The sequence below is a fragment of the Lolium rigidum genome, chromosome 4, assembly GCF_022539505.1.
Source record: "Lolium rigidum isolate FL_2022 chromosome 4, APGP_CSIRO_Lrig_0.1, whole genome shotgun sequence".
NCBI classification, from domain to species: domain Eukaryota; kingdom Viridiplantae; phylum Streptophyta; class Magnoliopsida; order Poales; family Poaceae; genus Lolium; species Lolium rigidum.
In genome coordinates this window covers 269,916,201-269,942,868 of record NC_061511.1, presented here as the reverse complement: position 1 = coordinate 269,942,868, position 26,668 = coordinate 269,916,201, and the positions used below count along the sequence as shown (strand labels likewise).

Below are 26,668 nucleotides of genomic sequence, written 5' to 3'. Positions count from 1 at the left end.
GGGCCAAGCATCCATGGTGCGCCACTGCGCGACGGCGGCGGCGCGGCGTCCGCGCCGGCGCGGCGGCGGAACAGGCCGGCGAGCATCAGCCCACCGGCGTTCCATGCAGACGCCGTCAGCACGTGTCTGGGTGCAGTCCATGGCCCAGGCAGGCTCGTCCAGTGCCATGCCATCTGCGCGTCCAGCGGGAGGGGCAGCGTCGGCGTCGGGGCGGCGGCGTTTGCGGCAGCGGCGGCGAGGGCCACGCCGCGCGGCCCGCTCAGAGCCCTCGGCGTCCTTGTCAGCGTCGCTGTTGTCGCCCGGCGGGTCATTGGCGGCACCAGGCCGCGGAGCGTCGATGTCTTCCGGCGTGATCCTGATCGTTATGGGGTACGTGAGCGTCCTTATGGTTGGCGGCGCCGTCGGGCTGCGCGCGGGAATGATCTCGACGACCTCGAGGATGGCTTGCCGACGGATGGTGGAGGGGTCGTGGGTGCGGGCGGTGAGCCGAAAAACAGCCATGTCGGCCCGGGAGCGCGTGCCAGGATGGATCCTCTCCACCCAGCAACTATCTCCCAGCAACGATTCCGCCGTGGAGACGTTCCAGGCCTGCGCGGGGATGCCACGGAGCTCCAGCTCGACGTGGTGCTCAAACCTGCCGCAGCCGGCATGCGCCAGTTTGCACCAAGGACGGACGGTGAGCGAGAAGCTAGCGTTGCCGATGAAGTGGTCGCCGGACAGCCTGTCTTTGAGCTCTTGGGTGGCGAAGATGATGAGGAACTCCTCCGGGTGGTGGAGATGGACGGTAAAGTCGCCGGCTTGGAGGCTGAAGCTGGCCATGAGCACGTCCGCCACCTGGTCAGCGGAGACGGTCGGCCTCGTTCCAGTGATGGAGGCGACCATCGCGCGCCGCAGGACGGCCTCCGCCTGCTCCATCTCAACGCTGCGCGAGAGGATGACACGCACCGGACCCGTAGGATCAACAGTGTGTGCCGTCGTCGTCGAGGCTGGGGTGCGCACTGGACCCAGAGGATCGACGGTGCGCACCAGCAGCAAGGGTTGCTGCGGAGGAGGAGGTGGAGGCGGTGCGGCTGTGGTGACGAGCGCGGTCGACGTCGGCTGGGGCGGGGGCGGAGGTGGCGGCGGCGCGGCCGGCGCAGTGCGGCGGCGTTGAGGTGGGCCTTCTTCTCTTGGCAGCGGGCGAGCACGAGCGCGGTCGTAGGCGCGTTGCTCAGGCGTGCAGTCCCTGCTGCCGTGGCCGGAGAGGAGGCAGCGGCGACACCGCACCTCATTGGTGCAGCCGCGGACAGGGTGTCCTGGCTCCAGGCACCTGAAGCAGAGGCCGCCCTCCAGCTCAGGAGAAGGGCTGCGGCGACGCGGTGCGCGGCCTCCGGCGTGCTGGGGGCGGCGCCGCTGGTGGTGACGGCGTAGAAAACAAGCTGGTTATTCAGCCTAGGTCTGTCAGTTGGCATACTATAAGGTGATGCTATCTTCTCATATACTCCCTCCGATCCATTTTAATTGACTCGGATTTAGTATAACTTTGTACTAAATCCAAGTCAATTAAAAGGGATCATAGGGAGCAGTTGACAACATTTGTTCGCAACTAAGTTCATAGATCTCTATCAGTGTTTTACTGTGGCCATTTTTCAGGTATACTAAGTGTACTAACTTACTAAATGCATAGTGCATCCTCTCTCTTACAAGTTTTCGTCTATTTTACATGCTTGCTTTTATTTAAACCATTGTCTGCCCACCACAAAACAGTTCCACTTGAGTTTAGCACCTACTCTAGTGGCCTCCAAGGGAAAAAAAAAGACGATTTAGTGAAAACATAGTCAAAAACAAGAATCAAAATTGAGCAAGGGATGTGGATTCTAGTTTTGACAAAGATGGTATTGTTTACACTGATGTTAGTAACTACATCGATCGCAGTTTAACTTTTGATAAGCAAGTCTGTAATAGGATGTAGTTCGGGGCTACTGGACTTACTCCAGCGTTGTAAGCAGTTGGGTTCTGAAAAAAATATCCCAGATTAACTTTTTCCTGGGATAACTCTGATAAGTTTTGGGATCGCAAGTACTCTGTACTCAGATGATTCTTATTTCTGTTGCAAGAGGATGTTGGAAGATTGATAGTTTCGATCGATTTTCTTTACTCTGCAGCCTCTAATTCATCAGAAGATTTCAGTGTCTATTGATCCTTGATAATTAAATGATTGCTTCCAGAGAAAAAACACGATCTTCCCTCGTGACTGAATTAAGAAAACAGCACCACAAAAGCAGGACGGAAATTCAAATTTTAGATCTTCAAATAAAAATCTTATGGATTGGTTTCACAGGTCTTGAAGAATGAACAGATATATTGTTTGCCTAGTTAGGAAAGAAGATTCAGCAGGGTATGCTACAAGCAGAGATGACAGCAAGCCGTGTTGACGTGTTCCAATTCGGCAATTCCTCTCTAGTACGATATAGGTTAGTAACTTGTGATCATGGTGATGGAAAATAGCAACGACTTCATAATGCATAACATCCATTTATTTATGGTAATGGATATGTTTAATCTTTAATGTATAACATAAGTTGAAGGTAACATCAATGAACCTAAATTTTGGTTTCGTTTATGATATAAATGGAATCGGGGAGGTGTCTCCCTGAGAATCTAAAAAAAATCAATGAACCTAAAAGTATCATGCTAAACAGTGCATTGAACAGCAAAAACTCTCTGCACCTAAGTAAAAGTTCAGCATTACTCTTGGTGACACAAATTCCTATATTTATGCCTCAGAAGGAAACAAACTAGGACCTGTAAACATTAACTACTACCTCCGTTCCACAATATAAGCCGTTTTAGCAAATCAAATTATTTTAGTTGGCTAAAACGGCTTATATTATGGAACAGAGTGATAGTTAGCATAGTCAGCTTTTTTCATAACCAAAGAAGAAAACCATTGTGCTAAAGGCATATTCCTGGAATGTTCTATACTTGCAATGAACAGTTAGGTTTGGAAAACAAATACCAAGAGTGGGTAAACATAATTCGATGATAATTCTCGGGGGCTTAAACTGATTCTGGATCCCATCTAACAACCAGTCAAGCCATGCCTGGCCCTGGTTTATGAAACCAACCGCCATCACAACTCCGATCTTATTAGTATATTACAACTTGAAACAAAATTAATACTCTGGAAAAAACAACATTAAATGCAGTCTCTGTCTTAGCAGACGAGAAGAATACTATATATATACTCACTCCGTTCACAACTACTTTGTGTTCTAGATTAGTCAAAGTTGGAGTTTATAAAGTTTGACTAAATATTTAGGAAAAATTTCAAGAGCTACTGTAAACTCTGTAGTGTTAGAATCGCCCTAAAGTATATTTTCGTATTAGGTGCATTTGGTATTATGAATACTGATATTTCTTCCTATATTTTTAGTTAAACTTGGCAAACTTTGACTTAACAAAGAACACGAACTAAATTAAAACTGAGGGAGTATCTCACCAAAAAAGAAATATTACTGAACCTAAGATAATCACAAGCTTAAGCTGCTACACCTAACTCCCTGTAGAACTCCCAACTGCTAGACAAAATAGTTAGCATTACTATTCATACATGGAATTCAAGAAACAGCTTCAACCTGCTAACCTGCCTGATTCGTCACAGAAATGACAAAGCACAGCAGATGAATTAATCAGAAAATTTTAGGAATCTGAAACATTTATTGATCTTAAGTGTTCTTCTCTAAACTTTCAGAAAACAGTACATCACTCACACACGCAACGAAATGGAGTTCTGAACTTGTTGCCCATCTAAAACGGAACTACAAACGAAATGGGGGGGGGCCTTCTTCTCGGGGAACGGGGGCGGGGATTCTAGAACGCACCTCGGAGGCGCAGGCTCGGCTCCGCGGGCAGCTGGAGGCCGTTGCAGTCGAATCCGCATCCGCAGGTGGGGCACTCGAGGAAGTTGTCGAGGCCGAACTCGGCGGAGGCGATGCCGACGGAGAAGCCGAGGTTGTCGCCGCTGCGGGTGACCTCGATGATGTTGACCCAGAAGAAGAGGATCTTGACGGACACGCCCTCCAGGTTGGTGAGCTTGTCCACGGAGATGCGGCCGCTGATGTTGGGCTTGTAGCGCAGCGAGTAGGAGCCCTGGATGGAGAACTCGCAGGTGGATTTCATGTCCAGGTGCGCCGTGAAGTCGCCCGTCGCGTTGTCCAGCGTGTACGACACCACCCCCTTCGGGATGATGCCCGGCGGGAAGTCGAAGTCCGCCAGCGCCTCGTACGCCGTCTTCGTCGCCGCGGCCGTGCCGGCGCCGGCGACGGCGAGCAGCGGCGCGAGCAGGAGGAGGGGAAGCATCATCGCGGATTTTACTGGTTTTTTCTTTCTTTCTTCAGCGGTGGTAGCTGGATGTTTGGGCACTTCACCGGAGATCTGGAGATGCCCCTTCCGGTTTTATGAGAAGGGTCCCACGTGCCAACTAACCTGCTAACAAAAAACCAAATCATGAAGAGATTGTACTATGCAAACTTTTTGTACTTTCATGGGCTAACCAAAAAAAAATCAGTTATGGGAACTTTATTTTGGCTTTCTAACATTTTTTGTCTTAAGTGTAAGCCTCTAAATAGTACCCGAAAACCCTAGCCGCTAGGACAGTCTTAGAGGAGGCGGCATGGCTCCCACCGGCATGGTCTGCCTTGGATGTGGAGGGCGCCTTTCGAGATGGGACGGATCTCTGCTCCACGCCGGAAGAGAAGGTCCTAGTTTCTCTCCGTTATGTTGTCTTGGTGTGGTAGTGACGGTGATCTCACGTTGGAATTAGTCATCATGCCTCATTCGTAGCCCTGGTGGTGTCGGCTCCCGTACCAATGAGGAACGTAGAGGTTTCAAATCGCATGTCTTTTATCGAATCTTGTTGATTATTAAGGAGTCGGTGACTCTTCATCTGCGTGTAGGGGTGGCCGCGGTCCTTCAAATAAGTTCGCGAGGGATAGCAATGGTATGTACATGTATATGCGCCGAGCAGATCTAGGTGTCTTCCTCGACGACATTTGTTATTGGCCTCATATATGAGATAGAGAAACATGGGTCTGTCCGAATGTGTTCTGTGAGCAAAGTATTCGACTCTATCTTCAGAGACGGTTTTATGAGAAGGGCCCCACAACCAGCTAACATGCTAGTGCAACTGCTAACAAAAAAAAAACAAATCATGAAGAAATTGTGTTGTGCCATCTTTTGTGGGCTAAAGGAAATTGTTTTTAGTTATGGGAATTTTGTCTTAAACTTTCTATTGATTTATTTGTTCTTAAATGTAGGCATCCCCAAACCCTAGCCGCTAGGACAGCCTTAGAGTTGAACGCATGCCTCCAGCGATTGTAAAATGGAGTTTAAAATAAACGAAAAAATCTTCAAGATCATCAAGCTATTTCTTCTTTTGTCACACAACCTTATATGTTTTAAAGAAAACAAAAAGAAAACAAACCATAGAGCTCGACATAAAAGGACTGTTTAGTATTCTTCACATTTACTAGACAAGTTGTTTTCGAGAACCAACCTGTGGTTGGATGGTTAGGAGGGCAGTGGCACCCCCAGCCCACTAAAGTTCAAATCGCAGATTTAACACTTTGGTGTCACATAAAGGCGGAATATTTTTCAGTGGGAGGCGACGTTTCCATCGACAGCGAGACGCATGTGGTGACTTCGTCAATCTCAAGACCCGTCATATCAGTTCTTCAACGTAGTCTCTGGGAGGTGCTCATAAGGATGAGTGTGCGCGCGTATGTGTGAGCGACTTTGATTGTACTGTGTTTCGGGGAAAAAAAAAGACAAGTTGTTTTCTTTTTGTGTTTTATACAAGTTGATTCTACAGCCTCGGGTAAAGATAAGATCCAATACATACAATACAAGCCGTCCCCGAGATGTATGGCGTACAAAATTTCACCCCTCTCATAGAGCTAGGGCCTAGCGAAGGTTAATTTCCACGTGTTGGCATGTGGTATCGTGAGGATATGCTTTTCTTCAAGGCCGCAACGTCGCGCACAAATTGAACTTTTTCATTCGCGATAGCCGGAGACGAGCGGACAGCCCGACGCCGCGAGAGCCGGCATACGCACACGCGCTGCGCTGCCCGAAAGATTCGATCTTCTCTTGAGCAGTTGAGCGAGCTGGTTGGCCGGTCGACGCTGCTGCAGGTAGCTGTTGACTTCATTTGAATAAATGAATTCTGGTGGAGTTTGAGCTTTATCTTTTCCTACACCTCTAAATACATGTGGTTGATTTAGACGAAATGTACTTCAAAATGTATCTTCGTAACTAAGGGCGTGATCTTGCTCGTGAAGCTAATGAAATTATCCGAGCAGCTTGTAAATGGAGTCATGAACTAGCCGCGGCTTGTGAAGTATGAAAGGTTTAGTAAATATGTGATAAGTTGAATGCATTTATAGACGCTATTTGGTGTACTATTGTAACATGTCAACAACCAATCCATCTAAATTTAGATAAACCTAAAAAAAATTACGGATGAATAGAGTACTACTGTAACATGTCAATAACCAATCTAAAATACATTAAATAAAATAAATTCTATCAAATAAATAGGGTGTGATTGCTCGGAAATTCAATTCGGCTCCCGGGTGCGTATGCTCCCTCTACTAAAAAATTATATTTCGAAATGTCGAAAAATTTGAACAAAAAATTCTACATGTACATCTATATAATATACGTGCGTTCGTTAAGTTTCACGAAAAACCAATATTTTGTGTGGTCTATATAAAAAAGAGAAAGTTTATCTTGTGAAAAACATTATTTTTAGCACTGAATTTTGTCTTTTTTACACACGTCACATGATAAGTCGAGTTTTTATGAAACGACTTTGTGAGCACGTAGCACATGAAGATGTACGTGCGAACTTTTAGTTTCAATTTTTTTGAAAATTTAAAATATATGTAAGATGCATTTCAAAATATAGAGAGCATATGGACCCATGTTCCAAAATTAGTTTCATGTACAGAGTACCGTATTATTATTGCTTGCAAAGCTAAAATTGTACTCTAATCTAAGACCCGGAGTAAAAGAGAACCGAGGGAGCAGAGTTGTGTTGCGTGCGTCGAAAAAAAAAACGTACTACTGTAGCGCGGCAGCGGCTGACATGTGCTGCTTGCGTACGCTGCATACGGCCGGAGGAGATCCACGTCGCGCGCAGCAGAAATTCACGTGGCACTCGGCTGTCGGATGGTGATTTTGACTTTTTTAAAGGCTTGAAACAAATCCAGCTTTTAACGAATCTGTCCGTCGTCTAGGAGTTACACCAAAAAAAAAATACAACAGACGCCGCGTGTAAAACGCACTCCAAAATCATCAAAAGAAGACAACAACAACAACAAAAAAAAGCTAAGCCCAAACACTAGCATTGATCCAGGTTGAGAAAGCCAACCACGAGCATGTCCAGCCAACAAACTTTCACCGCACCAAAACTACATACTCAAGGGGGAAATCGATGACAGATCAGCAGCCTAGTAGAATTTGAGAAATCAAAGGAGAAGGGGTCTTGCGGCGACGCCTCCAAAAAGATGTGTGGCACGTCATCGTTGTCGGCGGAGACCGAGTACTACAAACTTTTCACCTAGATCCCAAACCACAACCCCTAGAGTTTGGGCTAGGTCCGGACCCAAAACATAACATTTTTCGATGGCGTTGGGAATAGGAACACCGACAACATCTATGGCATGACGTTGACCTAGCAACACCACCCAAGGCACTAGGAAAGCCTCTAGCAACCAACAAAACCATATAGAAGTAGCCATGACGACGTTGCGAGTGAGAGATTGAAGGGTGATCCACATTGCCCTACAAGAGAAGCTTGCCCGAAGCGAGGCCATCAAGAGTAGTAGTTTAAGGCGGAGGGATCGAGTCCATCAATTCGAGCTGAAGGATCATCATCAGGACGCCTTCAACAAGGGAACGACACCTGGAGGCGACGTCGTCACCGACACTGGCCAAAGCCATGTGCAGCTTTCACAGAAATCCAACCTGATTAAAAATGAGGTTGCCGTCACATGGGCACAGAGCGGACAAAGCAGAAATTGCAGCCGCACCACCAACCTAGCTCGCACTATGACCTAGCCCAAACTAGCCGCATGATGAACGCAAGAGCTGGCTGGCCAAGCCCGGCCAAACCCGGATCTAGACGACCCAAACGACACTAGATCGGCGGCACCATGACGGTCGCACAATCCCCAGCGTAACCACGATGGTCAGAGGGAAAACCACATCCACGAGAGCAATTGCAGCAAAGAGCATGTTGCCAACTCCGACAAGCACGTGTTGGCCCAAGGATCTAATCCTAGAGAGACAGCAAGGACGTTACCCACAACGACGCCAAAACTATCGGAATCCCAATAGGGCTTCGACATGGCCGAGCGAGCAGGTCGCTAGATCCGAAGCCACTGACCTAGGTCGAGCATGGCCTCCAGCAGCGACGGGGGCATGGTGACGGAGGGAGTCCATGAGCGCAACACCTCGCACCCACGAATCACCCACGGGTCCCAAAGATCTTGGCCAGGCCCACTAGGCCAGTTATGGGTGCCACCACCATCGAGCCCTGCATCACCGACGGTCAAAGGTGCCACCACCACGACCCCCCACCTTGCCACCAACTACGGCAGGAGCCTAAACTAGGTGAGGCCAAGACCAACGCCATCCACCACCGCGAGGTCAAGCCCGCCCCGTCAGGCCCTCCCAGCGCACGGGAGAGGAGGAAATTGCCGCTCCAGCACCGCACGTTCCCGCATAAGCAGAAGTGTCATGCTTGAAGTCAAGTACTGGTACTGTATATGAAATGAAGGTAGCAACCGAAGGTTGCGAAAAGTGTATTTAACACATGAGCACAAGTTTTCTTGATTTTCAAAAATCATATTTTTTGGATTCCAAAAAATTGAAATTAAATACCCATATACATATAAACATTCGACGGTAGGGTATGAATTTTGGAGAAAAATATATTGTATTTTAAGCTAGACAAAAAAGAGAAATTTCTGACAAATATGTAGATATAATTTGATTTTTTCATGTAGCTTAAAATATAATGTAATTTCTACCGAAACTTCACACTGATATTCAAGACATGTGTATGTATTTATGGAATAATTGTGATGATTTTTTGAAATACAGATATACAGTTTTTAAATATTTTGAAAACTGGAAGCACTGCATGTGCAGCAAATCTGCTTCGGAGGAGTTTGGCGGGCATGCTGCAACATATTCCATGGGAAACCACAATGCATAAAACCACTGCGATGTGCGTATGCTCAGGGCAACACCTGAACCAACATATTATTTCCCCAGTTTTACATATCATTTCCCCAGTTTTACATCTACAAGACTACCAACACCTGAACCAACATATCATTTCCCCAGTTTTACATCTACAAGACTACCACAGTCAAAGCTCCTGCCAAGTCTTTCATGTCGGACTGGACAACAAGGCAGGCCTCCGAACAGAAACGGATGCACGGCTTAGAGTCGCGGTTTCGCAACTGTGGCAGCCTGCAGCAGGTTTTCAGGGATGCACAATCAGGTGATGCTATTGGCACAAAAAATCAGTAGAATGACAGGATGTGCCATCTAAGATCACAAAGCCACACCAACAATGTAAGCATGCCATAGATCTTACCAAGGATGCACCCCGGCGAGCTCTCCAAGTTAAATATTCACAGGGTCTGAAGAACTCCCCGTAATCCTTGGACCAAGCATCCAATCTCTTGTACACATATTCCGACCCGAGAGAGTCGGCCCAAAACATCACTCCACCCCTAGTGTAAAAGAAGAGCACAGAAGACTGATTAGTTAGATAAGCATATAAGAGGAAAAAACTTAGTGAATTAGGGTTCAGGAATAGGCAATTGAACCTATAAGAAGGAAAGCCCATTCCCATGATGGAAGCTACATCAAGATCAGATGCTTTCAGAGCAATCCCCTCATCAAGGACTCGGCAGGCCTCATTCACCACAGGGAAAAAGGCCATCTCTACGATGTCGTTGTCTGTTATTTTCATCAGCTGAGGGAAAAGAAATTGCTTGTCAGATTCTTTGAGCAAAAAAAAAGTGGATCTACAGGATAGCATGCACACTGTAGTTAGTGGTATTCTGCATGTAAATGATACAGTAGACAAGAGATGCACGAAAAGACAACGAGGTACTCATGAATTGTTCAAAATAATTCATTACACTATGCACCACTATGGTCCTCTCATAAATTTTCTGCACTTTGCTACACAGAATAATCAATTTCTGCATATTTTTCCCAGATCATCCAGAGAAGTGAGCACAGAAAGGAAGACAGAACACAGATGGTACTGTGAGAAGTAAAACAAATACATCTGCGAGATTGGGATGTGTCCAGGCATGGGGTGTATCAATAACAAGTTTTGGCTCCAAACCCTTCTCTGAACCAGAAGTAGATAATTAAGTTAGATATAACATGACCTTAGGATCTTGTGCAACACCTGCCATGATTCTTGATTTCTCCACATACTTTTTGATATCAGGATCTGGAGAAGCTTTTCGCTTATCATCATAAAGATAAAAGCCCCTACGAGAAGATTCACCTGTCCAGAATTCCACGAGTTAAATATAACCGTGAGATACAGCTTCACAGGACCAACCATTAAGTGAAGCGAATGTATTTTCGACATGCAAGAACCTGTCCTGTTGTCCTCAAGCATAATTTCAGTAAGTCGTGATTTATAACATCTCTCAGGATAACTTTGATAATATTGCTTTGTGGTGGCAACGGCAACACCAAAACCTGCAAGATCAGCTAATCTGTACAGACAAGATAAAAACGATACTACTGTTAGACAAATAAATAGATATCTATGAAAATGTTCCATCAATAAACACAAAGGTGTGTACATGTCTTGCACTAATCTGAACAAGGAACAATGTTACCACACTAATATGATAATAAAAAAAGTCCCACCAATATCAAAGCAAAGAATGGACAAATTTCATATCTGTTCTCAATCAAAAGAAAGCCATAACAAAACAAAAAGGAAGCAGCTAGTCTGATTTATTAACTTAATAGATGAAAAATTCAGCAGCAAAATTATATCTAACTAAACTGAAATATATTAAGAAGTAAGCAGGTCAAAGAAAAGAGTAATTGACTAGAGAAAGAAAAAAAATGAAGGACCATATGCCAGGGGATAGAGATACTAGCAGTAAAATCTTACATTTAAAACCATAACGCTTTCTCAAAAGTGTGGACAATCTAGTTGGTTCCGGTGGTATCAGCAATGGGAAAACAAGGTAAATTTTATATCTTAATGCTCTTCAGTAATTTACTAAAAAGTCTTTGGCTAACAACCCCTAGTATAAAAAGGAACTGGCCAATCCAGTGCAGCTGACAATATCTGATATGTCCTTACCGGAAAGGTCCCATTGGCATTCCAAACTGTGTTATCACACGATCTATGTGATATATATCCAAACCATAATCAACCAGCAAACCAGCCACCTGGACGTAAGGGAAAAACATCCTATTGACAGCAAACCCAGTGCAGCTCCCAACAACAATTGGTGTTTTCCGTATCTTTTTTGCCACATCTAGCAAATCCACAATAACTTGTGCAGAAGTTTGATGAGTACGAACTATTTCCAATAGTGGCATGACATGAGCTGGACTGCAAGTATACAACAGTAGATACTTGAGTTGAGAAAGATGGGAAATGGAAGGGCTCTCTGGAAATGTGCATAATGAATTACCTGAAGAAATGGGCACCAACAATTCGATCTTGACAAGCCGTCTGTTGGCCAATTAACTTCAGGTCTATTGTTGAAGTGTTTGTGGCAAATATGCAATTAGAGTTACAGTGCCTTTCAAGGTCAGAGAATATTTGCTGCTTCAGCAATATATCCTCGATGACTGCCTGCAAGGGTTATCAAGTAGATGTCAAGATAATTCTGTGTTCTCCATCATCTAAGCATGTACATTAATGCACTTAGACTGCTTGAATAAAAAGCTGTGATGAACATAATAGATATACATAAGGAAATATTCTGGCAGTACTTGAAATAAATAAATAAAATGTTGCTTCCACAATATATTGTCAAGAGTTTTACTAATTTTCCATCACGCTCATTGTCTCTTTGGCCCTAAGTTCAGTGATTATTTTGTTTATCAAAGGGTAAAATGCTGTTAAATGAACATTCTGAGCTGATTTTACAACTATGTTGGAAGTTACCACAGACCAGGGAAATTACTCCTGCAGCACAGTTACATGTTATGATACAACAATTGTACTTTTATACTTCACTGTTATATATATATGAGAATTTCAACAATTACAGCGTCACCCTAGCAAAATAACAGGTGTATCTCCTTTTCTGTTGGTCTATGATAAAGAGTTTGTAGTATTTTTTTTGTTTTTACGATTACCATGGGGCTTATTAGCCATTTTTTTTCCTTTTACGATTATTCTAGGATTTTTCTTTGCCATCAAATGGAAGAAGCTTCAGTGAATATCACCAACTGTATGCCCCTATATAGGTTATTATTGAGGGGCAAGATGATCGAAACAAACACTAGATTGTCATTTGGTTTTTTTTCTATTGAGCACAAAACCATAGAAACAATTATTTGTATGAAAATGGATCTACCTCAATGACCACATCTGCATCTCTAAATTGTTCATAGTCAAGAACACCGGAGAGTAGAGAAAGTTTATTTTCATAATCTTCTTTGGTCATTCGCCCCTTCTTGACAAAATTCTGCAAATTGGCTGAACAGAAAAGAACGAATATATGATAAAGTTCAAAGAAAACTCACTTTAAGTTTCTGTGGTTACAAAGAACACACCTTTAACTCTGTTAATTCCAGCATCCAAAAACTTCCCATTAACTTCTTTCAAGACTACCATGATGTCACTCATTATCAGTGCAGTTGCAATACCAGATCCCATTAGACCTCCCCCAATAATGGCCGCCTTCAGTATTCTCCGTGGTGTCAAACTCAAGTTGGTAATATTTGGAATCTGTTAGAGCTTGAGATGGTCAGATAAACGATTGCACCTGACACAGCAAGCCTCAACTTCCAAGAAGATCCTAGGTTTTCATTGAAGTCATATACATGGAAAAGGTTACAAACATTTGTTATCACAGGATCCAAGAGCTTACTTGTGATCATGGAAATCACAACACGGTCATCAAGAAAATCTGGCACACATTCATTACGATGAGTTGATTCATCTTAGAGAATGAATAAATAAATGTACTCCACTTATAAAATTTGGACTAGTGTTATTAGTTTAGTCAGACTTCAACTAGTTATTTTTTCTTAAATATTTATATTGGATAACTGAAAATCGAATATCTACATTTTCCCCGGAAAGTACATTTATAACACATACAACTTATTGAATTTTATAAATACATTACGATGAAATCAAATATCCATTTAATATGTTTAATCAACAGACCGATACCGATGATTCATTGATGAATAACTGTTCAATCATTGTCCAAGTGTTGGTAGATTCTGTGATCATGAACGACTGGGTATGATAGACCTTCTCTTTTCTGTTCTGCAGTCATAGCTAGCTTGCAGAGAGACTATGGAGAAGCCCTAAGAAGGAATGATGTCAAAGCAATCGTTCTCACTGGTATTTACTTGCCAAGCCTCATTTCCTAGCAAAGTATATCTGATATATTTGGTTTTACTGGAAGGTTAACTAATTAACACTATTCTGAATAGGATGGGCTAGTATGAGAACATATATTTTCAATGCTTTAATCTTCCACTAACCTTTGAAGTCGCACGTTGGGCAAAGAAGATATGTCTCAAGCTTTTGCTTGTTTGAGACTGCTGGAGCATATTTCCAGAGAGCACTTCCTGTCAATTGTAAAAAAAATAAAAAATATTGAGAAGCAGCAATATCCACTTAATCATGCCATAGATGTTCCAAAAGGAAGTTCATTAACTAGTTATTTACCTTCATGAGGACAGCACGGGGGTCAGAAAGTATCCCCTCTTCAATAATGTCAATGCAAACTAATGGATGTTGAAGATTAGCAGCCTGCTTTTGGGCTTGAACTCTAGCAAATTTAAGAATTTCCTTTGCTTCCCCAATATCTGGAAGTCTATCAGTTCTATGGAGACTCTTGAACCATGGTCTTTTCTGTTCAAGGATTTCCAGAGCACACGAACAGGCAGTGCTGACCAACTCATTAGCTGGAACTATGGCATCAACTAAACCGAGTTTCTGAGCCTCTGCTCCTTTTATAGACTTTGACATCTATTAAGAGAAGACACCAGCACAAAGTCATGGTAAACCATCAACATAACCAACGAAAAGAAGAAAAAAAGTGTGCATGCATTGCAACTTGTAATGCACAAGTCAGCCATACCAACATCATCTCAAGAGCTTTTGGCAGGCCAACAAGGCGGGGCAACCGTTGCGTTCCTGCAGCAGGTGCAAACTTGTGAATCAACGTAAGACGGGGAAAAAATAGAACAGCGTATGCATTTAGCAGATAAATAAACATGCAAGAGGCTGTTTCTTGACCTTGGTGCAGACCAGTTTTTTGTGTTTATTATTTACATTTAAAACATATGTTAGCTGCATGATACAACAGAGCAGACAGATCAACAAGAGTGTTTTCAAAAGATTACACCCAGTTTCCCATTTTCCTGGTTCTTTCGTATCTATGTTCGTTCACCAGACTACTACAAGCTTCAGGAGCAGCTAATTTGAAAATGTTTCTGTGTCCACTTTATCCAGCACAGGTCAATTGCCAGTGGGGTGACATCGATGTGGATTTTGATTAACAATTCTTCTTTTCCCTCCTCTGTATCTTATAAGTATAAATACATGAATACGAACACAGTAGTCTCCTTCGGAAAGGAGACAGGCGAAGCGCAAGATGTACTTGTGGCTATGCTATAGACCAAAAAATACACATACACGAGCAAGAGCGAATACGTATCATGTGAAAGACCATGCTGGGACTAGAGAGTACCTCCCATTCCAGGAATGACACCAAGTGTAAGTTCAGGTAGGCCTAATTGAGCTGACGGTGTGGAAACACGAGCATGGCAAACCTGCACAAAAAGGCATCACAACGTTGAATCAATAGTCAAAAGAACCCAATTGGTTTAAGCTTAATCTGTCTAATGCAATCTAGACATACCATTGCAACCTCTAAGCCACCACCTAGAGCAACGCCATCTATGGCAGCAACTGACGGTTTCCGAGCATCTGGCAGCATCAAGCAAGTACTTATTGACGAGAAGTAAAACATTGTCCACTGGCTGACATACTTGGTTAGGAGCAAGAGTATCACAAATTACCTTCTACTATGTCAGTCAAAAAATCAACGGAGAGGGACCAGGGCTTGTCATTTTCTGGTGCATACGAAAACTTAGCAGTGGAAGTGAGAAATGAAATAACATACAATAGCCGCCTCTTCCTTACTTGGCTTATTTGTGAATCCATTTATGTCAAATCCTGCTGAAAACCTCCCTTTGGCTCCTACAACACATTGCGTAAAACATCAGAAATACTGCGCTAGGATTTGAGGCTTGACAAGAGGTTCATTGTAAATACCAGTGAGAACGATTGCCTTGACATCATTTCTTCTTAGAGCTTCTTTGTAGTCTCTTTGCAAGCTAGCTAGGACTGCAGAACAGAAAAGAGAGGGCCTATCATACCCAGCCATTCATGATCACAGAATCTACCAACACTAGGAACTAGGAAAATGATTGAATAGTTATTACTCAATGGTTTTTCGATTAAACATACTAGTAACTTAGTAAGCTGACATTGGATTTCATTATAATATATTTATGAAGTACTTTCCATGTATAGAAGTACTTTCAGGGGCAAATGTAGACATTTGGTTTTCAGGAATCCAATATAGATATTTAAGGACATGTTAAGTGCTCCGATCTATAATACTTGCCGTTGAATTGCATGTATCTAGACTAGAGTTCTAGACACATTTTAGTATGTCTATTCACTCATTTCAGTGACAAGTATTATAGGTTGGAGGGAATAGTTAAAGTTTGACTAAAACCCATGTCCAAAAACGCTACGTTTTTTTGGGATCTGGACACTTGAGGAAGTAATATTTAGCAGAGCAGGTAGCAGGAAGAGGCACTTGATTGCTCAAGTCAGATCCGATCTTATACAATTCCAGAAAGAATTCACAGGTGGGGGCTACTGCAACGTGATGTATAGATCTGTTCAGAAAATCCCTTAAACTTAACATAAGAATTCTCCAATGGCCAACAAAACTGCGTTGCTAAAACAGCACGCTGACTGCTTGCCTGCCTGCTACAGCAAACGAGCCGCGCCGCTACTCGCCAATGGGACCAACACATGAGCGGGTCGGGCGGAACCTAGCCATCCGGTGATCTGGGTCAAATCCGGCGGCGGCGGCGCGCCACCGCCAGGAAAAGGAAAGTACGAGAGGAGATTTGTGTGCCCGGAGAACGGTGGGGATACCGTCGAAGGAGAGGGCGTTGACGGGCGGGTTGGAGATGGTGATGACGGCGACTCCGTCGTCGCGGACCTCCATGGTGGTGGTTCCCCTCGCCATCTCCGGCAATGGCGGGACAGAGCCGGCGCCGTTGACGCCTCGTACGTGTGCAGTGTTGACAGTTAACGCTGAATGTGTGTTTGGACTGAATTGGGCAGCTCTGATTTGAGCGTTTTGGGTACCCCAGGCCCACCGGAAGCATATGCTTACGACCGGACGGAGATAACAAAGGGCGGTCCAAAAAGATTTGAGGGAACATTGGACAAAAAATCACTGCATGGGAATTATTACTTTGTCCGATACATTTTTAAATTGTGTCCGACATCTTAGCATGAAACCAGTGTATAGGGTTTCATTTGGGGATTCCGAGCCCAAACTCTCGTCCCCACATAAGACCAGCGAGCCACCTATCACCTTCTCTCTCCCCACCAACCCCTCTTCCCCTCTATTTTCTCCCCTCCCTCACCTACCGCGTTGGCCCGGTTCCGGCGAGCTCCGTCGCCCATGAGGTGGGCCCCACGTAGAGGAGCTCTCGTGGATGAGCTCGCCAATCCCACTGTGAGGTGCCTCGGGCCATCTTTCAATTGACACGATGCCTTATCTTCAATACAAGGATCTCTAGCAGCAAAATCCGTATACTATCCCTTGCAACTCTGGAGTGAATGACATGAAGTTTCATAGCGAGACCCGGGAGGAGATCTACTCCAACATCTATGTTCCCTTCCGCAAGAAGGTGATCCCACAACATTCCATTGAGATCAAAAAGACGAGGGCCTCTCCGAAGATACTTTGGTGAAGCTTTGAGCATGTGTGAGGAGTGTTTAGGCTTCTTCCCATTATGGAGCTCAACCAATCTTATGATGCAAATCTGATCATGCAGGTATATACACCATGGTTCACTTCCAAGACGACGAGGCTCGGACTTTTCCGGTGGTTGACCAATGGAGTTCTTCTTGAGTTCGATTTGGGCAAGTTTGGGATCTCTCTTGGATACCCTCGCCTTCCGGGAGAGGATGCAAATGGATTGCGCGGCGAAGACACCGAGTTCTCCATGGATCGTGAGGTGTTGAGGCCGCTCTACATCAAGGGTTTGGCCAATTCGGGCAAGAGTGTGGATCTTCTCCCCACTTGGGACATCATGCTAAGGGTCTACCGTGAGACCCTTGGGCCTAAGGATGGCTGATGGCAGTTGCCGTGGGATTTGGTAATCTTTGTGGTGTAACTTTTCTTCAATTCCCCCGCAACGGCGCCAGAAAATCTTGATGGAGATCTGCACCGTTGGGGAACCCCAAGAGGAAGGTGTGATGAGCACAACATCAAGTTTTCACTCAGTAAGAAACCAAGGTTTAATCGACCAGTAGGAGAAAGGCGTGACTTCTGAAGGTATTGCTAGCTGACTGGTGGCAGGGCGCAGTACCGGCGTCAGCAACAACGTGGAACCTGCACACAACATAACCAAAATATGTTTCCCCAACTCACAGTGAGGTTGTCAATCTCACCGATTTGCTGAACACAAAGGGTTAAACGTATCGAGTGAAAAGAGATGTCTGCGGTAATTAAAGAGAACAGGATTGCAGTAGATGAATTTATCAGTGTAAAGGAAAGGACAGGGGTCCACAGTTCACTAGAGGTGTCTCTCCATAAAGATAAATAATATGATGGGTGAACAAATTACAGCTGGGCAATTGACAAAATACCGACCATACATGACAAGATGATTACTATGAGATTCGTTTGGGCATTACAACATAATACATAGACCGTAATCCAACTGCGTCTATGATTAATAATCCACCTTCCGGTTATTGTTCAAACCCCTTCCAGTATTAAGTTGCAAGCAATAGATTATCGCATTAAGCAATGCGTGTAAAGTAAAGAATAGAATTACCCTTGGATAAAACATTGTTGTTTTCTACCTAGTAGCAACAGCAAATCTACAATCTTAGAAGTTATTGTTACTCTTCCAGAAAACTAGAGGCATGAACCTACTATCGAGCATAAATACTCCCTCTTGGAATCACAAGCATTTACTTGGCCAGAGTAACTACTAGCAACGGAGAGGATGCAAGATCACAAATAACACATGACAAGTATATATAATCGATCTCAACATAGTACTCCATATTCATCGGATCCCAGCAAACACAACATGTAGCATTACTTAAGGATGATCTTGATCATGATATGCAGGTCACAAGATCTAAACATGAGGTACAAATTGGAGAAGATAACCATCTAGCTACTGCTATGGACCCATAGTCTAGGGATGAACTACTCATGCGTCACTTCGGAGGCGGGCATGGCGATGTAGATGCCTCCGGTGATGATCTCCCCCTCCGGCAGGGTGCCGGGAAGAGCTTCAGAACCCTTGATAAGGGGTGGACCGATCTTCTCAGTAAGCATGGTGGTGGTGATGAACACACGATGAACACAGCGGAGATAACACGATGAGGAGGTGGAGATAACTTGTATGATGCCGACAAAGTCTCTCGGTTGATTCCTTTCGCCAATGCAACAGCTCTCGACCCTGCAAGATATTCGCAACTCCACACACTTGCGCACGTAGCCGCCGACCACGAAGCGGTAAATTCCAACCTTCTAATTCCCAACGGAATAGCTGATCACACAAAACTTTCAATAGAAAAACACCAGATCGATACGAATTGGTGTATAGATTCAGTAGAGTAGGGTTTATCTTAAACGTGCTCTCCCCCTATTGGTGTATAGATTCAGTAAAGCAAACAACTATGAACTAGGATTTATCTTAAACGTGGTCTCCCCCTATTTTGGGGGTGTCCTGGGCACTTATATAGGGGTTCAGGACGACTAGAGATCGGATCTAAGGGATACAAACCGACCCAAAACGGGATTCGACCAAACTTGTTTCGGACCCGACCGGCGTGGGGCCCGGTCGGACCGGGTATGGCGTCGGGTTGGCCGGCAGGCACCGGGCGAGGCGTCGGGCTACCACCGAGCCAAGGGGCTAGGCTCCCTGGATCCCACCCGGTGTGCACCGGTGGGTGGTCCGGTAGAGGCTGGGCCATCCGGCGCAGGGGCCGGTGGCACCAGACGTGGCGTCGGGCTGCCCAGACGTGGCGCTTGATAACCCATAAGTATAGGGGATCGCGTGTAGCCTTTTCGATAAGTAAGAGTGTCGAACCCAACGAGGAGCTAAAGGTAGGATAAGTATTCTCTCAAGTTCTATCAACCACTAATACAACTCTACGCGCACTAAGCGTTTGCTTCATCTAGGAAATAAAACTGCAGTGACAATACGGGTATGAGAGATAGCTTTGCAAGATAATAAATACATAAAAGTAAATGTTAGTTGTTGCAGCAATAAGATACACTAAGTAACCATATTCTAACAGTACCATGAGTGTGGAAAAGTGGTGGTAATTATGGTGGCTTTGTCCAAGATTAATTAGTGAAGACATTTAGTTCATTGTCTTTGATGTAGTTTTCAATGTGGGAGAGGCTAAATATACAAGCGCTCCACTACTTGGGATTGCAAGTACTATATGATTGGATTGTTAGCAAACATCCGTAAATACTAACAATGCATTAAGGTTTCCCCAACCATAGCCTTAAGTTTATGGTCCTCTTACTCCCATACATGCAATTAACTGGTTTGAGCCCTCGTGTTTCGTCACTCCGGCAGGACTACCCCCGTTCTTTTGCACATACTACTAACCCTATGGTGTTGATCCATGCGCGCACAAGTATAATGGACACCAAAGGACAGTACCATATCAACATACAACTCTAATGAACCATAGACATTCAACAAAGCAACCAAAAGACAAATATACTACATAAACATGACATAGATCATAGGATAAATATTATAGCATCAAACACCATGTTTACATAGGACGGTACAGAGGTTTGTGGGAGGATGAACCACTGAATACAAGGAGGAGATGGTGATGGAGATGGCGGTGAAGACGTCGGAGAGGGGCAGCGCGGCGGCGCAGGGCGGCGGAGGCGTGGGCGGCGCCGGCGGCGGCGCGGGGGACTCCTTCCCCGCCGCCGGCATCATGGGGGAGCGCCGCCCCTTAGCCTTCTTCTTCCTTGAGTTGGTGATGGTGTAGATGAGTGTTTCCCCCTCCTTAGCTGCTGCCAAGGAGGAGGATTTTCGTGACAATGCTTGGGGGCCTCTAAAAATAGGGTTTCCCATCAATATATAGTGTTGGAGATGCAATCTAGGCCATGGGATGGATGCCCCTTTGATCCAAGGGCTCTTGGGCACCTCTAGAACCTTCCTAGGACTCCCCTCTGTCCTTCATGTGCCTCACAACTCGTGGCTGGGCCGAAATATCCAGGTATGGAAAGAGTTCGTGTTAAATACGTCACCAACTTTCGGAGTCCCGAGACTGCACGAACCTCCGCAGTAATTCTGCTCTCCCGGATGCATCCGTTGTCCGTTCTGGACGAATAAGATGTCCAAATTGTTTGGTTTGAAATTCTCTACAACTTTGTAGGTTACGACTTTTCCATTGGACGTCGTTTTGATGGAGTTTCGAAGCGATCTTTGAAAAGTGTTCAGACAAGGACAGATTCCGGGAAATTCCAGATTTCACCATAATGAGCTATTTCCTTCCATATTTGCCTATTTCTTGCACAACAAAGTTGAAACCAAGAACTTGTGCACTTTTGCAACTATTAATAGGTTAGTCCCTTAAAATATATAGTAATTGGCGTAAAACAAGCATGGAACATCAAAAATTATAGATACGTTTGCGACGTATCAACATCCCCAAGCTTAACTCCTCCTCGTCCTCGAGTAGGTAAGTGATAAAAAGAATAATTTTTGAGGTGACATGCACCTTCAAAGTTCAAAGGATGAGTAGATACAAGTAATTTAAGAACAAGTAATAACACATTCATGATTCAATCAATAATAATTTTGGGACCATGCACATAGAACTAAGAATGACAACTATGCTCTCATAATACGGTGCATATAACTTAGAAGATGAAGACTCAACATAAAAGTAAAAGAATGGCCCTTCGCAGAGGGGAGCAGAGATTAAACATGTGGTAGAGCTTTTTATTTTGGAAACATAGAGATATAAAATTTTAAGAGAGGCAATTGTGTCAACGGTAGCAATAAGTAATATAGGTTATGTATAAAACTTCCTATAAGTTGCAAGCCTCATGCATCGAATACTAATAGTGCCCGCACCTTGTCCTAATTAGCTCGGATTTCCATGGATTATCATCGCATTACATATGTTTCAACCAAGTTTCACAAAAGGGTACCTCCATGCCACCTGTACAAAGGTATAAGGAGAAAGTTCGCACTGGATTTCTCGCTTTTGATTATTCTCAACTTAGACATCCATACCGGGACAACATGGACAACAGACAAATGGACTCCTCTTTAAGCTTAAAGCTTTTGGCAACATAAATTTCTCATAAGAGATTTTTGAGGTTTTAATGTCCATGCTGAAACTTCCACCATGTAAACATGGCTTTGGTTAGCGGCCCAATTTTCTTCTCTAACAATATGCATACTCTAACCTTTTATCATGGTTATCTCCTTTACTTCAGACAAGACGGACATGCATAGTAACTCACATGATATTTATCAAAAATATGATGATGGTGTCCCCATGTCAAGCATGGTTGCCACACAACAAGCAACTTATAAGAAGTAAGATACATAAGTGACATATTCCTCACCACAATATTTTTTAGGCTACTTTCCCATGAGCTATGTATTGCAAAAACAAGGAATTATTTTGAAGGTTTTAAAGGTAGCACATGTAAATTTACTTGGAGTGGCGGTGAAATACCACATATAGGTAGGTATGGTGGACACTTTTGGCATATTTTGGTTTTTGGTGGTTGGATGCACGAGTAGAGATCATACTCAGTACAGAATGAAGGCTAGCAAATAGAAAGATAGCGACCAACTAAGAGAGCAATAATGGTCATAATCATGCATAGCGACAAAACTTATTAATTAAAGCATATGATGATATTAAAAGTCTAAACTAAATGATCAATTCAACCCAATTGAAACATCAGAGGAGATCTTCCACTTGCATCACTATTAATATGAAACATTTTTACTCGTATCCAACACCAATCAACTTATTTGAAACAACTCTCATTTATAATATTCATTAAAAATCAGAGAGCTAATCATATATAACTCGAAGCATACTAACAAGCTCCGAACAAAATAGGAGTGAAAAACCGAGCTAAACGCAAGTACTAGCAAAAATAAAACGCTCTTTGAACAATAAGAGTGAAAACTAGAGCGTTCATACAATTAAAACGGAGTGTGTCTCTCTCCCAAACAAACATGGTATGATGGTGCCCACTTTATTGAAAATAAAATACTGATACGGGCATGGAGGCCTATGTGGAGCCCAGATTCAGGACTCCACCAGCTTAATTATCTTAGTTTAGGTAATGGTCATATGTGGGACAATTAGGGTTTTTAATAAATCGAGTTAGTTTGGTTTGGGCATGTCCAAACCAAGGTAGAGAGGCCCACTAGGGCTGGCCGGCCACCCCACCCCTCATATAAGTGGAGGTGCGGCTAGGGTTTAGGACAAGTTAAGTTTAGACTAAAGATTAGGGTTTTTCCCATTGCGTGTGTTCACGTGTATCATCCCTCCGGGGGTACGGCGCTGCCGTTTATCTATTATTATCCGCTGCGAAGGTTCTTGTGTTCATCAAGGATTGTCTAGCTCTTGGTTTGAGGCGTATCGTTCATCGATCCGTTGCTTGCTGGATTCGTTCCCTCTTCTCCAGGCTGCGTTCATCGCGTTGTTGGGAGGATTCTCTACCCCAGGTTCTCGCTGTGAAAGATCGGGCATCAACCGTAGGTGGATCGGCTTGGATCCACCGTATCATGTGGTATCAGCTTTCTGGGTTGCTCACGGCGAGGTGTTGTTGATCGATCTCTTTGATCGGTTTGCTGCGGAGAAGATTAGCTCTTAGATCGGAGAAGTTTGGCTCTCGGTCGAAGGAGGTTGGTTGGAGGAAGTTTGGCGTTGTTTAGTGCAGTTTGGAGGTCATCCATGGCTGTTTCGGAGGTCAAAATCGCGAAATTTTGCGTCTGGAATCGGGAAGAAGACGGAGGTTCGCGACGCGCCCCGGTGCCAGGGCCGGCCGACCGGGCCCTGGGCCGGACGGGCCGGTCAACCGGGCTCCAGACCGGGTGCTGCTGGTCTGGACCGGACCAGGCGCTGACGCCAACCGGCGACCTTACTGGGCCGCTCAGCCGCGCGGCCGGTCACCCGTCCGGTCTGACCGGGCCCCAGGCCGGTCGTGCCGGCGCCCAGGCCGGTCTGCCGGGTGCTGTAACCGGACCGACCGGTCCCCAGGCCGGTTTGACCGGGCCCTGGGCCGGTTCAGCCGGTTCCCAGGCCGGTTCTACCGGGCGCTGGGCCGGGAAGCCTGCTGCTATTTCTGATGTTTCTCCGGCAAAATTTGCTGTTGCTACTGATGATGCTACTTCGTTTCCAGGCGATGTTCTGGGCATAAGGTGTACTCTTCCGACAAAATCCAGTAAGGTTTTCAATGACTATCTGGATTGCTTGAAGGGAGAGCAGCGTCCACCGTCCAGTCTTCGTTGGTATCTACACCGTCTTGCGACAGTTCAGGAGTATGAAGATTGGGAAAGGAACATGGAATTGGGTTTTGCTCGATGTCGCGCATACAAGAGGAAGTTCAACAGTTCTTATGCATTTTACCTTGCTATACACGTGTGGACGAGGCATTAGAACGTTGTTGGCAAGATGCGGTGGACAGAGGTGAATTTGCTGAAACTTGGGAAAATTACAAAACTTTTCTTCGTAGTGGTTTCGTGGTACCATACATGGAGGAGAGTGCGCAGCCATCCCGAGTTGTACATGCAATAGAGAAAGTGGACAAGTGCATAGTTCCTATTCAGGAGATTGTTCCACTACCAACAGTCACTAAGGTCGAGGTGAAATCTTCAGAGGAGAGGAAACCTGGCTCTGATACCAAGAGCGCTATCATGGATCGTTGAGGAGGATGTACCATTGAGCGGGCTGAATATGCAACTCAAGAAGGTACAAGATGATGCTTGCAAGATAGTTGACAAGGTTCAGCGGTGGAGTTTGTTTCAGACTCAGTGCATTGTAAAGGGCAAAGCTTGCAAGTTGATGATTGATGGTGGTAGCTGTACTAATGGCATTAGCAAGGCGATGGTGGCAGCATTGGGGTTGTCTACATGGCATCTTCCTGAACCTAAACATCTTGAGTTGTTGAATAGCTGTGGTATGCTGAAGATTACTCACAAGGTGCGTGTGCCATTTACAGTTGGTGATTATATTGATGAGATCGACTGCAATGTGTTGCCATTAGAGGTGTGTGGATTGCTACTTGGGCGTCCTTGGCAGTATGATCGCAATGTGACACATGCTGGGCGAGCAAATACATATTCTTTTATGCATGGTGGCAAACAGCGGACTTTGAAGCCTATGGGTGATGATCATATCAAGTCCGATGTGGAGTTAGTAGTGCGTAAGGAGAAGTTGCACAAGTCTAATGTGCAGCATAAGGTGCATGATGTTCCGAGCATTGATGTTGGTGATGTTTCAGCCAAGCCTGTAGATGACAAGCCAGTTCTTGTTGGTGACAAGCCGGATGAAGCTACACTTATTGTTGATGTGGATGTTGCAGCATGTTCTACAGTTCCAGTTTGTGTTGATGTCAGTACACAGACTGATGATGGGTGCGCTGATGGTGTTTCAGTGCATATGGCGCAGATGCGCGTGGGAGGAGTGGGAGGCGAGCGTGTCAGTGGAGACAGTGGGCAGCGGCACTACCGTGCTAGGAGTACTGTCCAGTTTTCCGCGACACCGCGGATGCATCGAGGCAAGGATGGACGTGTGAGACATTTATGTGGCCCAGGAATTACACATCTTGTGCAGGGTCATGCGCAGCGACACAGGGGTTCATCAAAACCTCGCAAGAAGAAGGAATTGGCGCCGAAGTCCAAGCTCATATGGAGAAGAAACGAGGCGCCAAGTGCTGTATCAAGTCAAGCAGGCCGCGAGGGAGGATGTGGTGTGGAAGGCAAGCAAGACTTGAAGACGGCGAGGACGTGTCATGTTCATATCACGTCACCTTTTCCAGAAGACCCTCACGCGTTGGGGACAACGCTTCTTGAAGGGGGGATGATGATACGGGCATGTAGGCCTATGTGGAGCCCAGATTCAGGACTCCACCAGCTTAATTACCTTAGTTTAGGTAATGCTCATATGTGGGCCAATTAGGGTTTTTAATAAATCGAGTTAGTTTGGTTTGGGCCTGTCCAAACCAAGGTAGAGAGGCCCACTAGGGTTGGCCGGCCACCCCACCCCTCATATAAGTGGAGGTGCGGCTAGGGTTTAGGAAAAGTTAAGTTTAGACTAAAGATTAGGGTTTTTCCCATTGCGTGTGTTCACGTGTATCATCCCTCCGGGGGTACGGCGCTGCCGTTTATCTATTATTATCCGCTGCGAAGGTTCTTGTGTTCATCAAGGATTGTCTAGCTCTTGGTTTGAGGCGTATCGTTCATCGATCCGTTGCTTGCTGGATTCGTTCCCTCTTCTCCAGGCTGCGTTCATCGCGTTGTTGGGAGGATTCTCTACCCCAGGTTCTCGCTGTGAAAGATCGGGCATCAACCGTAGGTGGATCGGCTTGGATCCACCGTATCAAATACACAACAGAAAATAAAGACGCTCCAAGAATAACACATAGTATATGAAGCAATAAAAATATAGTGAACAGAAACAGGACCTGATATTTTTATTGATGAAAAAGAGGATGCCTTGGGCATCCCCAAGCTTTGACGCTTGTACTTCTTGAATATATCTTGGGGTGACATGGGCATCCCCAAGCTTGAGCTTTTGTCCATTCTTCATCTCATCTCATCATTCTTCTTTCCTACACTTGAAAACTTCCTTCATACAAAACTCATCACAAATCTCATTAGCAGCGTTAGTGCAATGATAATATTAATCAAATCTTTTATCTCTAAATAGGAGACCCCATTTATCTGTCCTCACAGTCGTCCACGTCACCTCTTTTCTTCCCATCACATCCCGCATCGTGTCTGGTTAACTCTCTTCGTATATGTTAGCTTCCACTTCCGTTTAATATTCAGTAAAGCACCACAA

The 26,668-nt window shown here is 44.8% G+C and overlaps 2 protein-coding genes across 2 annotated transcripts; both read right to left on the bottom strand.

Annotated features, from left to right (window-relative positions):
- Nucleotides 1-3,820: 3,820 nt before the first annotated feature.
- On the bottom strand, nucleotides 3,821-8,468 carry LOC124648763. The gene is made up of 2 exons (XM_047188471.1): nucleotides 8,432-8,468; nucleotides 3,821-4,388 (listed from the first exon to the last, which is right to left on the bottom strand). The coding sequence occupies exons 1-2, from the start codon at nucleotides 8,466-8,468 to the stop codon at nucleotides 3,853-3,855; spliced, it is 573 nt and encodes a 190-aa protein (XP_047044427.1). The 3' UTR covers nucleotides 3,821-3,852.
- A 777-nt stretch (nucleotides 8,469-9,245) lies between these two features.
- LOC124707737 (glyoxysomal fatty acid beta-oxidation multifunctional protein MFP-a-like) lies at nucleotides 9,246-16,650 on the bottom strand. Its single transcript, XM_047239414.1, has 18 exons — nucleotides 16,484-16,650; nucleotides 15,584-15,655; nucleotides 15,452-15,508; nucleotides 15,328-15,381; nucleotides 15,168-15,235; nucleotides 14,997-15,078; nucleotides 14,385-14,440; nucleotides 13,970-14,272; nucleotides 13,783-13,869; nucleotides 12,838-13,012; nucleotides 12,639-12,760; nucleotides 11,745-11,908; nucleotides 11,408-11,662; nucleotides 10,681-10,802; nucleotides 10,464-10,585; nucleotides 9,888-10,036; nucleotides 9,653-9,791; nucleotides 9,246-9,525 (listed from the first exon to the last, which is right to left on the bottom strand). Exons 1-18 carry the CDS (start codon nucleotides 16,575-16,577, stop codon nucleotides 9,496-9,498), a joined length of 2,151 nt encoding a protein of 716 aa, XP_047095370.1. The 5' UTR covers nucleotides 16,578-16,650; the 3' UTR covers nucleotides 9,246-9,495.
- Nucleotides 16,651-26,668: the final 10,018 nt, after the last annotated feature.